Here is a 12,095-nt window from a genome sequence, read left to right as displayed (position 1 = left end):
GTGTTACAAACAATCCAATTATAATTACTTTTTGTTATTTTTATTCTTTTTTTTTTGAGACAGAGTCTCTGCTCTGTCACCCAACTTGGAGTGCAGTGGCGCCATCTCAACTCACTGCAACCTCCGCCTCCCGGGTTCAAGCGATTCTCCTGCCTCAGCTTCCTGAGTAGCTGGGACTATAGGCGCCCACCACCATGCCCAGCGAGTTTTTGTATTTTTAAACTTTTTTCTCTTTTTTTTGAGATGGAGTCTTGCTCTGTCGCCCAGGCTGGAGTATAGTGTCGTAATTTTGGCTCACTGCAACCTCCGTCTCCCAGGTTCAAGAGATTCTCCTGCTTCAGACTCCCAAGTAGCTGGGATTACAGGCAAGTGCCACCATGCTTGGCTAATTTTTTGTATTTTTAGTATAGGCAGGGGTTTTACCATGTTGGTCAGGCTAGACTCAAATGCCTGACCTTGTGTTCCACCTGCCTTGGCCTCCCAAAGTGCTGGGATTACAGGCATGAGCCACCATGCCTGGCCTTAGGTTTTGTATTTTTAGTAGAGATGAGATTTCACCATGTTGGCCAGGCCAGTCTTGAACTCCTGACCTCAGATGATCCACCTGCCTCTGCCTCCCAAAGTGCTGAGATTATAGGTGTGAGCCACTGTGCCCGACCTCTCTTTTAGTTATTTTTAAATGTACAATTAAATTATGATTGACTGTAGTCTCCCTGGGTCTTATTCATTCTTTCTATTTTTTTGTACCCATTAACTATCCCTACATACCTTCCCACCCCTGCCATTACCCTTCCAAGTCTCTGCGAACGATCCTTCTATTCTCTATCTCCATGAGTTTAGTTGTTTTGATGTTTCAATACTACAGATAAGTGAGAACATGCAGTATCTGTCTTTCTGTGGCTGGCAAGGAAATATTTGTAATATTTGTATTTGGCAAAGGACTTGTATCCAAAATACAAAAATAAATCCTACTGCTCAATAATAAAAAGAGAAACAATTTATAATGAGACCCAGTGTCTACAAAGGGTAAAATAATTAGCCGGGCATTTTGGTGCATGTCTGTAGTCCCACCTAATCAGGAGGCTAAGGAGGAAAGATCGCTTAAGCCCAGGAGTTCAAGGTTGCAGTGAGCTGTGATCGTGCCACTGCACTCCAGTCTGGGTGACAAAGAAAGATCTTGTCTCTAAAAAAAATAAAAATAGTGGCCGGGCGCGGTGGCTCAAGCCTGTAATCCCAGCACTTTGGGAGGCCGAGACGGGCGGATCACGAGGTCAGGAGATCGAGACCATCCTGGCTAACCCGGTGAAACCCCGTCTCTACTAAAAAATACAAAAAACTAGCCGGGCGAGGTGGCGGGCGCCTGTAGTCCCAGCTACTCGGAGGCTGAGGCAGGAGAATGGCGTAAACCTGGGAGGCGGAGCTTGCAGTGAGCTGAGATCCGGCCACTGCACTCCAGCCCGGGAGACAGAGCCAGACTCCGTCTCAAAAAAAAAAAAATAAAAATAAAAATAAAAAAATAAAAAAAAATAAAAAAATAAAAAAAATAAAAATAAAGGGCTGGGTGAGGTGGCTTATGCCTGGAATCCCAGCACGTTGGAAGGCTGAGGGGTGGATCACTTAAGTCCAGGAGTTCCCAAGACCAGCCTGGGCAACATGGTGAAACCCTATCTCTACCAAAATCACAAAAAATTAGCTAGGTGTGGTGCATGCCTGTAGTCCCAGGTACTCAGAAGGCTGAGGTGGGAGGATCACCTGAGCCCAGGAAGTCGAGGCTGCAGTGAGCCATGATCTTACCACCACACTCTAACCTGGGCAACTGGAGTGGGACCGTGTCCCCCAAAAATATATATAAGTAAATAAATAAATGCTAATAAAATGAGCTAAAGACTTGGACAGGCTTCATAAGAAGCCAAGAAATGGCCAATAAATACATGAAAAGATGATTGACCACAATTAGTCATTGGCCACAATTAGATACCACTACTCATCCACTAGCATGGCTAAAGCATAAAAGAGTGACCATTAAGTGTTGGCAAGAAAGTGGAGCACCCATGGCTCTCATACATTCCTGGTGGGAATGGAAAATTCAGTCACCACTTTGGAACACAGTTTGGCAGTTTCTTAAAAAGTTAAACATATACTTACTGTATGACCCATCTTTTCCATGGAAAAGATGGATCTATGAAAACACAGGTCCACAGATACCCGCACATGGGTATTTACAGAAGCTTTATTGCTAGTGGCCCCAAACTGAAAAAACCAAAGTCTCTGTCAATAGGAGGCAGGATAAACGAATTGTGGCGGATTAACAATGGCGTGCTTCTCGGCAATAAAAAAGAACGAACAATTGATACACGTGACAATATAGGTAAATCTTCAAAACAGCATGCCGTGTGATACAGCCAGACACAAAAGAGCATGTGTCAGACGATTCTGTTTATGAGAAACGCCAGGGAATCAGATCTGTGGTTGCTGGGGTCAGGAGGGACTTTACTGGGGTGATGAAAATGTGTATATGTTGTTTGGGGTGCTGATTACATGTGTACCTACATTGTGTGAAACTCATCAAAACCGTATATCTAAAGTGGGTACATTTCATTGGATGTAAGTTATCCCTCAAATGAAATTGATTTTCAAAGTTTTTAAAAATGGAACCATTTTTGCCAAATTGAAGGAAAATTATTTCCACTGAGATTTCCCTACAGCCAAACAATCTACCAACTACAAAAATGGTAAAAATAATTTAGAGCATGTAAAGTTCAAATGTTGCCTCCCACGTTTCTGTTTCAGGAAGCTATTCGAGATAAATTGTTTCATGGTCACAGGATTTAGAAAGGTGGAGGTAAATACACACAAGCATTATAAGATAAGAAGTAACAGATGAATTAGTTGAAAGGGACTGATTTCGGGGGAAGGAATAGGAACTGGGCCGGGAGATAGACGCCCTTCAGCCTTGCCCTCATGGAAACGGAAGTCGCCTCTTACTGCGGGGGATACGTTCCGAGATCCCCAGTGGACGTCTGAAACCACGGATAGTACCAAACCCTATAGAGAGCATGTTTTCTCCGATACACACATACCTATGATAGAGGTTTTTTTTTTTTTTTTTTTTTTTGAGACGGAGTCTCGCTCTGCCGCCCAGGCTGGAGTGCAGTGGCCGGATCTCAGCTCACTGCAAGCTCCGCCTCCTGGGTTTACGCCATTCTCCTGCCTCAGCCTCCCGAGTAGCTGGGACTACAGGCGCCGGCCACCATGCCCGGCTAGTTTTTTGTATTTTTTTAGTAGAGACGGGGTTTCATCACGTTAGCCAGGATGGTCTCGATCTCCTGACCTCGTGATCTGCCCGTCTCGGCCTCCCAAAGTGCTGGGATTACAGGCTTGAGCCACCGCGCTCGGCCGATAGAGTTTAATTTATAAATTAAGCACAGGGTGGGATTAACAACCATAATTAATAATAAAATAGAACAAGTATAACAATATACTGTCCAAGGCAGGTGGATCACTTGAAGTCAGGAGTTCGAGACCAGCCTGGCCAACATGGTGAAACCCATCTCTACTAAAAATACAAAAAATTAGCTAGGCATGGTGGTGGATGCCTGTAAACCCAGCTACTTGGGAGGCTCAGGGAGGAGAATTGCTTGAACCCAGGAGGCGGAGGCTGTAGTGAGCCGCAGTTGCCCCTTTGCACTCCAGCCTGGGAAACAAGAGCGAAACTCTGTCTCAAAAACGAAAACAATATACTGTAATAAAGGTCATGTGAATGTGGTCTCTCTAAAAAAAAAATGTGTATATATCTTAGTTTGGGGGGGGTTTTGTTGTTGTTTTGTTTATATTTAAAGCAATCACTCTGCTACCCAGACGGGAGCGCAGTGGTGCAGTCATGGCTCACTGCAACCTTCACCTCCTAGGCTCAAGTGATCCTTCCACCTCAGCCTCCTGGGACCCGAGGTGTGCACCACTATGTCCCGCTAATTTTTTTTTTTTTTTGATAGAAATGAGTTCTCACTATGTTGCCGAGGCTGGTCTGGAACTCCTGGCTTCCAGCAATTCTCCTGGCTCAGCCTCCCAAAGTCCTGGGATTATAGGCATGAGCCACCAGACCTGTCCTCAAAATATTTTACTGTACTGTACTCACCTATTATTGGGCTTTGGTTGACCATGGGTAACAGAAACTCCAGCAAGTGAAGGCGTGGATAAGAGGGAACTACTGTACACCACTTTAATATACATAAAAATCACCTTAAAAGAAAGACAATGATTGTTTCCAGGGCAGGAGCCTCTGAAAGGGCAGAGAGATACTAGGGGAAGTTGGTGGCTCCTCTCCCTGGCAGGAACTGGTCTGGGCTCCTGGCTCAGCCTGGCCATGAGGCTGTCCTGGCCTCCCTCAGTGGATTCAGCGGTGACCTCGAGGTGCCATTTCAGTGTGGTTCGTTCCAGTCTCCCGGGGAAGGGGGTGCTGAGTGGAAGGTGGTCATTGGGACGCCAGGGTGACTCTCAGAGTCTGCAGGAGCAGTCGGGCTGATGAGCTGGGAGGAGCAGACCACCTCCCTCTTCTTTGAGTGGGAGGAGGGCCGGATCTGGACTGGGTTTGGAGATGCTCAGGTGGGGCTCAGAGCATCACCTGTGGGGCAGAAGGACCGTCTTGGCAAATGAAGGCCCGTCACAGGGCGTGGGGCCTGAATCACAAGACAGGACAGGTAAAGTGGGTCAGGTGAGAGAAGAAAAGTGAGTAATCTGATTTTTCCACTCCTGCTTTCCAGGAAAACCAAAATGCTACGCACTTCTACCTGTGATCCTTTGCCTAATGATGCTGGTCTTGGTCTTGTTTGGGTAAGACACATTTGACCATCGAGGCTGGCCTGGTTTGGGGAGAAGTGGCCACAGCAGCCAATCAGACCCATGGGGCCCCCCTGAGTCCCGCAAGTGTCACAGTCATCAGGGTCCTAAGGACTGTTGTTGCCCGCGTCCAGCTCTGGTGGAGGGTGTGTTTACTTGTTCCCTTATTTAAGCCTCACCTGGGCAACGGGCTCATCTCCCTCCCATTTAAAATTTTCCTAAGTGGGGAGTCTGGGGCTGGGAGAGCAGGCCTCTTGCCCACAGTTGTGTGGCTGGCGATGGGGAAGGCAATTCTGGGTCCCAAGCTGTTAGTCGCCTCCAGACACAGAAGGCCCCAGAACCACAGAATGAAGTCACCTGCCCGCTTACTGGGGCATCTGTGGATACGGCCTGGAAACACTGCCTGAGGTGGCCTTAGGGACTACACTGACCAACGCACGGGTGGCGCGGGATGGGGCTCCACCACTCCTGCAGGTGCCCATACATGAGCAATATCCCAGGGACCACCGTCCTATCCACCTCCCAGTGTGGGACATGGCGAGGTGCCTGAGCTTTGCTGAGAACTTGCCCTGCCTGCCTCGAAGCCTTGTAGCTTCACCAGGAACTCTTGTGCTCATGCTGCTGGCCACACCATGCGCTTTTTGGAGGAAGGGATGAACAGGCAGTCTTGGTTCTGTGTCCTGAGTCTTGGCGCAATTCCTTCCTGCAGTTACGGGGTCCTAAGCCCCAGAAGCCTACTGCCAGGAAGCCTGGAACGGGGGTTCTGGTGAGTGCAGGGAAGGGCAGGTGGAGCGTCCATGCTGGCCAGGGTGCTGGCTGTGGGCTGGGGTCCCACTCTGGGAACTCCCCCTCCCTCTTCTGGGCACACACATGGGTAGGCCTAGGCCCCCTCTCTATGCTCTGCCCAGTGTAGACGTGGTCAACTCTGTGGCCTTGAAGGGTCACCTGGATACGTCTGCCTCCACATCTCTGGAGTCAGCCTTGACCTCCCTTCTGACCTCCAGTCCCCAGCTCCGGGCTTACCCAGAGTTACCACACATGGTCTCTGCTCCCTCCCCTCACCCCCCCTCCCAAGTCACCTTCCACCAGCCATCCTCAATTCTCCCTTTTCCCTCACCGCTACACTGGGTTCCCAAATCCTGCCAGCCCTGCTCTTCAGCAGCTTGCATGCCCTCTGGCCTCTCTGCCTTCGATGTCCTGCTCCAGGGGTCCGGTGGGGCTGCCCTCATCTCTGTGACAGCCTCAGACTTGTCTCCCCATCCCCATCAGCCCTGTCCCCCTTCTCCTCACAGCAGCTGGAGTGATCTTTCCAGAATATAAGGTAAGAGGCTCTCCATGGTCTGATCCCGCCTTCCTGACCTCCCCAGCCTCATCTCTCCCTCCTTTGCCATCACCCTCTGTGCCCCAGCCAAAGTGGCTTGTCACTCATCCACCTGCCATGCTGTCGTGACTCCAGGCCTTTGCCTGTGCTATGGCCTCTGCTGAGACCACTCTTGTCTCTCCCCTGCCGCGTCTGCTAATTTCCACTTGTGTCAGTGATCTATGGCTGCAGAACACACCACCCCATCCATGGAAAGCAATCACAATCATTGATTACTATCTCTCCCTGGGCCTCCTGGGGCAGACTGGGCTCAGCTGGGTGGTTCACTTTGGGGCCTGAGCAGGCGTTGGCAGACAGTGGCTGGGGTCATTGCAAAGACTGCCCTGTGTCTGTGGCAGATGATGCTGGCTCTCAGCTGAGACACCTACTCAGGGCCTCTCTCCGGGGCCTGGGCTTCTGCTCAGCTTTGTTGGGAGGCTCCAAGACCAACATCCCAAGAAAGATGAGACAGAAACCAGATCGCCTTTTAGGGCCTGGCTTCAGAAGTCACCCAGCATCACTTCTGCTGCATTTTATTTCTTAGAAACACGGAATATCAGACCCCATCTGTTGATGGGAGGGGGCCTCATGGTTTGCAGACATGTTCTGAAACTCCACGCTGCCCGGCCTTGGCTTCCACGTGTCTGGTGAATGTGTGGGCTATGAGGCTCCACGAACGTAGACCTCAGACTGCAGCGTTGGCCACTACAGGGTCTGGCACACGGGCCCATGCCAGGCCCATCACCACAGTGATGGCTGTTCTGTGACTGTTTCTGGTGGACTCTGCTCCATACTCCAGGCTGACGCTGTGTCCCTTCCACTGGGACCCTCAGCTGGCTTCCATGCACTTGTGCCCTAAATCCTGCTCCTGGAATAAACTTCATCTCCTGTGTTCTCGTTCTGCAGCATGGCTTTTAGGGAACCAGACGGTCTGCAGCGTGTCTCGTTGCCAAGGTATAACGTCAGTGCCTCCCATGTCACAGAATTGTCCTGCAGCCCTGGCACATGTGTGCGTGTGGACAGAAGCAAGTGGGAGCTGGGGCAGGTCCTCTTTCCTCCTGTGGCTCCGAGGGCGGAGGCTGTTCGTTCCACAGTCTCTGCCCTGACTTGGCCCTCGTCCTGCAGCTACTCAGAGAGCACGATGGAACTGGAGCTTCAGTTTTGACCAGCTGCGTGTTGCTGGCTTTTGTGTATGTGTGTGTGATGGAGTCTCACTCTCTTGCCCAGGCTGGAGTGCAGTGGCGCCATCTCTGCCCATTGCAACCTCTGTCTCCCAGGCTCAAGTGATTTTCCTGCCTCAGCCTCCCGAGTAACTGGGATTACAGGCGCCCACCACCACACCTGGCTAATTTTTGTATTTTTAGCAGAGACAGCATTTCACCACGTTGGCCAGACTAGTCTTGAACTCCTGACTTCAAATGATCCGCCTGCCTCGGCCTCCCAAAGTGCTGGGATTACAGGCGTAAGCCCCTGCACCTGGCCTTCAAATTGGCTTTTAAAGAGGATGACGAGGCCGGGCGCGGTGGCTCAAGCCTGTAATTCCAGCACTTTGGGAGGCCGAGACGGGCAGATCACGAGGTCAGGAGATCGAGACCATCCTGGCTAACGTGGTGAAACCCCGTCTCTACTAAAAAAAAAAATACAAAAAAACTAGCTGGGCGAGGTGGCGGGTGCCTGTAGTCCCAGCTACTCGGGAGGCTGAGGCAGGAGAATGGTGTAAACCTGGGAGGCGGAGCTTGCAGTAAGCTAAGATCCGGCCACTGCACTCCAGCCTGGGCGACAGAGCGAGACTCCGTCTCAAAAAAAAAAAAAAAAAAAAAAGGATGACGAGCTGGTCTGTTCTGTCTGGGGCCTTGGGGGCCTGTTTCCCAGGATGTGGGCCTATATCAGTGCTGACGAGAAAGTCGAGGCAATCAATCCCAAGCTGGCCACACTGCTTTTGATTTTTTTTTAAATTGTGGTAAAATACACTTAACATAAAATTTGCCATCTTAGTCATTTTGGAGTGTTCAGTAGCGTTAAGTCCATTCACATCGCTGTGCAGCCATCACCACCATCCATCTCTAGAACTCTTTTCATCTTGCAAAACTGAAGCTGTGTCCCCATAAAATAACAACTCTGTTTCCCCTGCCCCAGCTCACCATTCCATGGTCTGTTGTTACGAGTCTGACTACTCGAACTTCCTTTTATAAGTGGAATCAACGGTACCTGTCTTTTTATAATGGGCTCAAATCACTGAGCGTGATGTCCTCACGGTCCTTCCAGGTTGTACCAAGTGTCAGAATTTCCTTCCTGTTTTCTGCTGACTCCCTGCTTTCAAAGGCCATCTTGGACATTCAAATTGTGGCCATTACTGACAGTTGAAATGGCCCTGGCTCATGTCTCCTGGGCCTCTACAGTACTTTAGGTGGGGACAGCACTGCGGCTGCGTGTGGCACCTGACAGTGCTTCATGCCACCGTGGAGCAGGTGTTACTCCCCCACTTCTCAGACAGGAGGCCGGGCTCTAGAAGCCACCAGCCCACAAGGAGGCCCAGCAGGCTTCGGGCCCAGGTGGGGCAGTCTGCACATCTCAGGGCCTTTCCCTGGGAACAACGAGGGACAGAGGCCACACACCCAGCCTCCTCTCTGCCCACAGTGAATTAAGACACAACCCCTTACATCCCTCCCAGCCTTAAGTGGAAAGCAATGACCTGTGAGGTCACTTGGTCCCTCTTGCCAGTTTACAAGTGTTGAATCAGAGACTCTGAACTTCAGCCCTTCCCCGAGGTCCTGAGATTATGAGCTGACACAGGCCCCGAGCAGCCACAGCAATTCCAGCCTGAGTGTGGCCTTGGCGGGAGGGTTGACACCCAGTCATGGTTCAGCAGCTGTGCACACCCCCTGCTTACCTGTGTCCCACGCTTTCCATGCAAACTCACGTGACGACGCTTTGTGCTTGCAGGATGGTCTACCCCCAGCCAAAGGTGTTGACGCCCTGGTGAGTAAAGTTACTGAAGCTGAGACTGAACGCAGCTCAAGGGGCTGTTCTGAAGGTATTAGAGGGCGGTTTCCTTGATGTAAATCTCAGTTGGGGCTGCTAGCCAGGCGCGGTGGCTCACGCCTGTAATCCCAGCACTTTGGGAGGCCAAGGTGGGCAGATCATGAGGTCAGGAGTTCGAGACCAGCTTGGCCAACATAGTGAAATCCCGTCTCTACTAAAAATACACAAAAAATTAGCTGGGCGTGGTGGTGTGTGCCTATAATCCCAGCTACCCGGGAGGCTGAGGCAGGAGAATTGCATGAACCCAGGAGGCGGAGGCTGCAGTGAGCTGAGATTGTGCCACTGCAATCTGCCTGGGCGATAGAATGAGACTCTGTCTCAAAAAAAAAAAAAAAAAAAAAAAAAGTTGGGGCTGCTTTGCCATTCTCTCCTCTCAGGTTCTCATGACATCTGAATTCGGAGGCCCACATGGCTGTCCTCTTTCCCTTTGCTTTCTTTGACTTGTGTCTCTTGTTTCCTGTCCCTTTGCTCACCAAAGCCCCTGCAAAGGCCTGATAGGTACCTCCTTCCTGGGGAGGGGCAGCGGGGGGAGGGTGCGGGGAAGGGGTGGTTTCTATTTCTTTGTCAGCAAAGCTCAGCTTCCTCTGTGTTGTGGCAGGTCCAATGTTGAGGGAGGGCTGGGAGTGATTTGCCCAGTTGGAGTCACCTTTGCCTCTGGCTGGTTTCCTGGGGAAGGGTGGCTGCCTCTGGAAGGGTGGTCAGAGGAGGTGGAAGCTGAGTGGAGTTTCCAGGTGGGGGTGGCTGTGTGCCACAGGCGCATGCGTGTGGCACCCTGCCAGCTCCATGTGACCCCACATCTCTCTCCATGTGCAGTAGGAAGGACGTCCGTGTCGTGACCCCTTGGCTGGCTCCCATTGTCTGGGAGGGCACGTTCAACATCGACATCCTCAACAAGCAGTTCAGGCTCCAGAACACCACCATCGGGTTAACTGTGTTTGCCATCAAAAAGTAAGTCAGTGAGGTGGCCGAGGGCAGAGACCCAGGCAGTGACGAGTGACCACGGACACTGAGGTCTCCCCTTGTTCAAGACAGAGTGGGGCGGCGGCCAGCCTTGTCCTCCCAGAGGGCAGATGGGAAAGGTCATTCACACAGCATCTTACTGAGCTCACGTGGGCTCGCCGGGTCGGTAAAACCCCTCGTGAATGGTTTGCCAATGAGCCAGCTGGGGCAAAGCAGCCACGATGCCTGTTCCATAAACTCGGGGCCTCAGGGGCACACTTGCTGAATGATGGGAGATATCCCATCCCCACGGTGGTGGCCCTGGGGGACCTCAAGGAGGAACCCACCATCTGAGGCAGTTGGAGAAAATGTCCTGGGGTGGGGGAGGCACCTGACTTGGGCCTAGAGGTTCTACCATGGACTCGGGGTTTGTGGCCTCAACAAACCCTTACTCACCCCTATTATTTCAGGGTTCACCTTCTTCCCTCCCCCCACATGGTAGGCCTGGTTCCTGACCCAGTGGGGAGTCCAGGAATGACCTACTGTTAGGAATACGTGCAGTTCAAGCCTGGGAGGGGGAAGCTCTAGGGTGCAGAGGCGGGCGTGTGGGGGGCCTCCCGCGCAGCTTATAATGAGGGGGCACGTGGCCGGCCCGGCCCTAAGAGTGGCAGCTGCTTGGGGAGGCATGGCTCAGGCCAGGGAGAGGGGGAGTGAGCGGGCTCCAGCCTGCGGCCTGCTACCAGCCTCCAGCCGCCTGCTCTCAGCCCTCCTTACTAAGAGGAGGTGCTGGTGGTCCCTCCATCGCTGAGAAGAGGATGAAGCGAGTCGGAGCCCGAGGACTCGTTCAGGACAGGGCAGGAGAACGTGGTGCATCTGCTGCTCTGAGCCTTCCAGTGGCCGCTGGTGGGTGCACGCAGGGCGGGCCTCGGGCAGCCCAGGGGCACACGGCTGGCTGCTCTCCCAGCCCCCCCGTTCTCCTGCCTTGTAGATACGTAATCTTCCTGAAGCTGTTCCTGGAGACGGCAGAGAAGCACTTCATGGTGGGCCACCGGGTCCACTACTATGTCTTCACCGACCAGCCGGCCGCGGTGCCGCGTGTGGCGCTGGGGACCGGTCGGCAGCTGTCGGTGCTTGAGGTGCGCGCCTACCGGCGCTGGCAGGACGTGTCCATGCACCGCATGGAGATGATCAGCGACTTCTGCGAGCGGCGCTTCCTCAGCGAGGTGGACTACCTGGTGTGCGTGGACGTGGACATGGAGTTCCGCGACCACGTGGGCGTGGAGATCCTGACTCCGCTGTTCGGCACCCTGCACCCCAGCTTCTATGGAAGCAACCGAGAGGCCTTCACCTACGAGCGCCGGCCCCAGTCCCAAGCCTACATCCCCAAGGACGAGGGTGATTTCTACTACATGGGGGCGTTTTTCGGGGGGTCGGTGCAGGAGGTGCAGCGGCTCACCAGGGCCTGCCACCAGGCCATGATGGTCGACCAGGCCAACGGCATCGAGGCCGTGTGGCACGACGAGAGCCACCTGAACAAGTACCTGCTGCGCCACAAACCCACCAAGGTGCTCTCCCCAGAGTACCTGTGGGACCAGCAGCTGCTGGGCTGGCCCGCGGTCCTGAAGAAGCTGAGGTTCGCGGCGGTGCCCAAGAACCACCAGGCGGTCCGGAACCCGTGAGCGGCTGCCAGAGGCTCTGGGAGGGCTGCCGGCAGCCCCATCCCCCTCCCGCCCTTGGTTTTAGCAGAACGGGTAAACTGAAGCCTAGGTCTCGCCCCCACGTCAAATCACACACACACCCTCCCCACCACAGGGACACACCATTACATACACAGACACACACAGACACAAAATCGCACACACCCCCTCCCCGCCACAGAGACACACAGAAAGACACACACAGACACAAAATCACACAC

The 12,095-nt window shown here is 52.7% G+C and overlaps 1 protein-coding gene across 1 annotated transcript; it reads left to right on the top strand.

Annotated features, from left to right (window-relative positions):
- Window positions 1-4,763: 4,763 nt before the first annotated feature.
- On the top strand, window positions 4,764-11,999 carry LOC113223108 (histo-blood group ABO system transferase). Its single transcript, XM_026452679.1, has 6 exons — window positions 4,764-4,830; window positions 5,546-5,602; window positions 7,103-7,150; window positions 9,140-9,175; window positions 10,052-10,186; window positions 11,166-11,999. The coding sequence occupies exons 1-6, from the start codon at window positions 4,805-4,807 to the stop codon at window positions 11,854-11,856; spliced, it is 993 nt and encodes a 330-aa protein (XP_026308464.1). The 5' UTR covers window positions 4,764-4,804; the 3' UTR covers window positions 11,857-11,999.
- Window positions 12,000-12,095: the final 96 nt, after the last annotated feature.

Source organism: Piliocolobus tephrosceles, unplaced genomic scaffold (assembly GCF_002776525.5).
Source record: "Piliocolobus tephrosceles isolate RC106 unplaced genomic scaffold, ASM277652v3 unscaffolded_38799, whole genome shotgun sequence".
Taxonomy (NCBI): Eukaryota; Metazoa; Chordata; class Mammalia; order Primates; family Cercopithecidae; genus Piliocolobus; species Piliocolobus tephrosceles.
The sequence above is the reverse complement of the archived record's forward strand: the minus strand, read 5'-3'. Positions and strand labels throughout refer to the sequence as shown.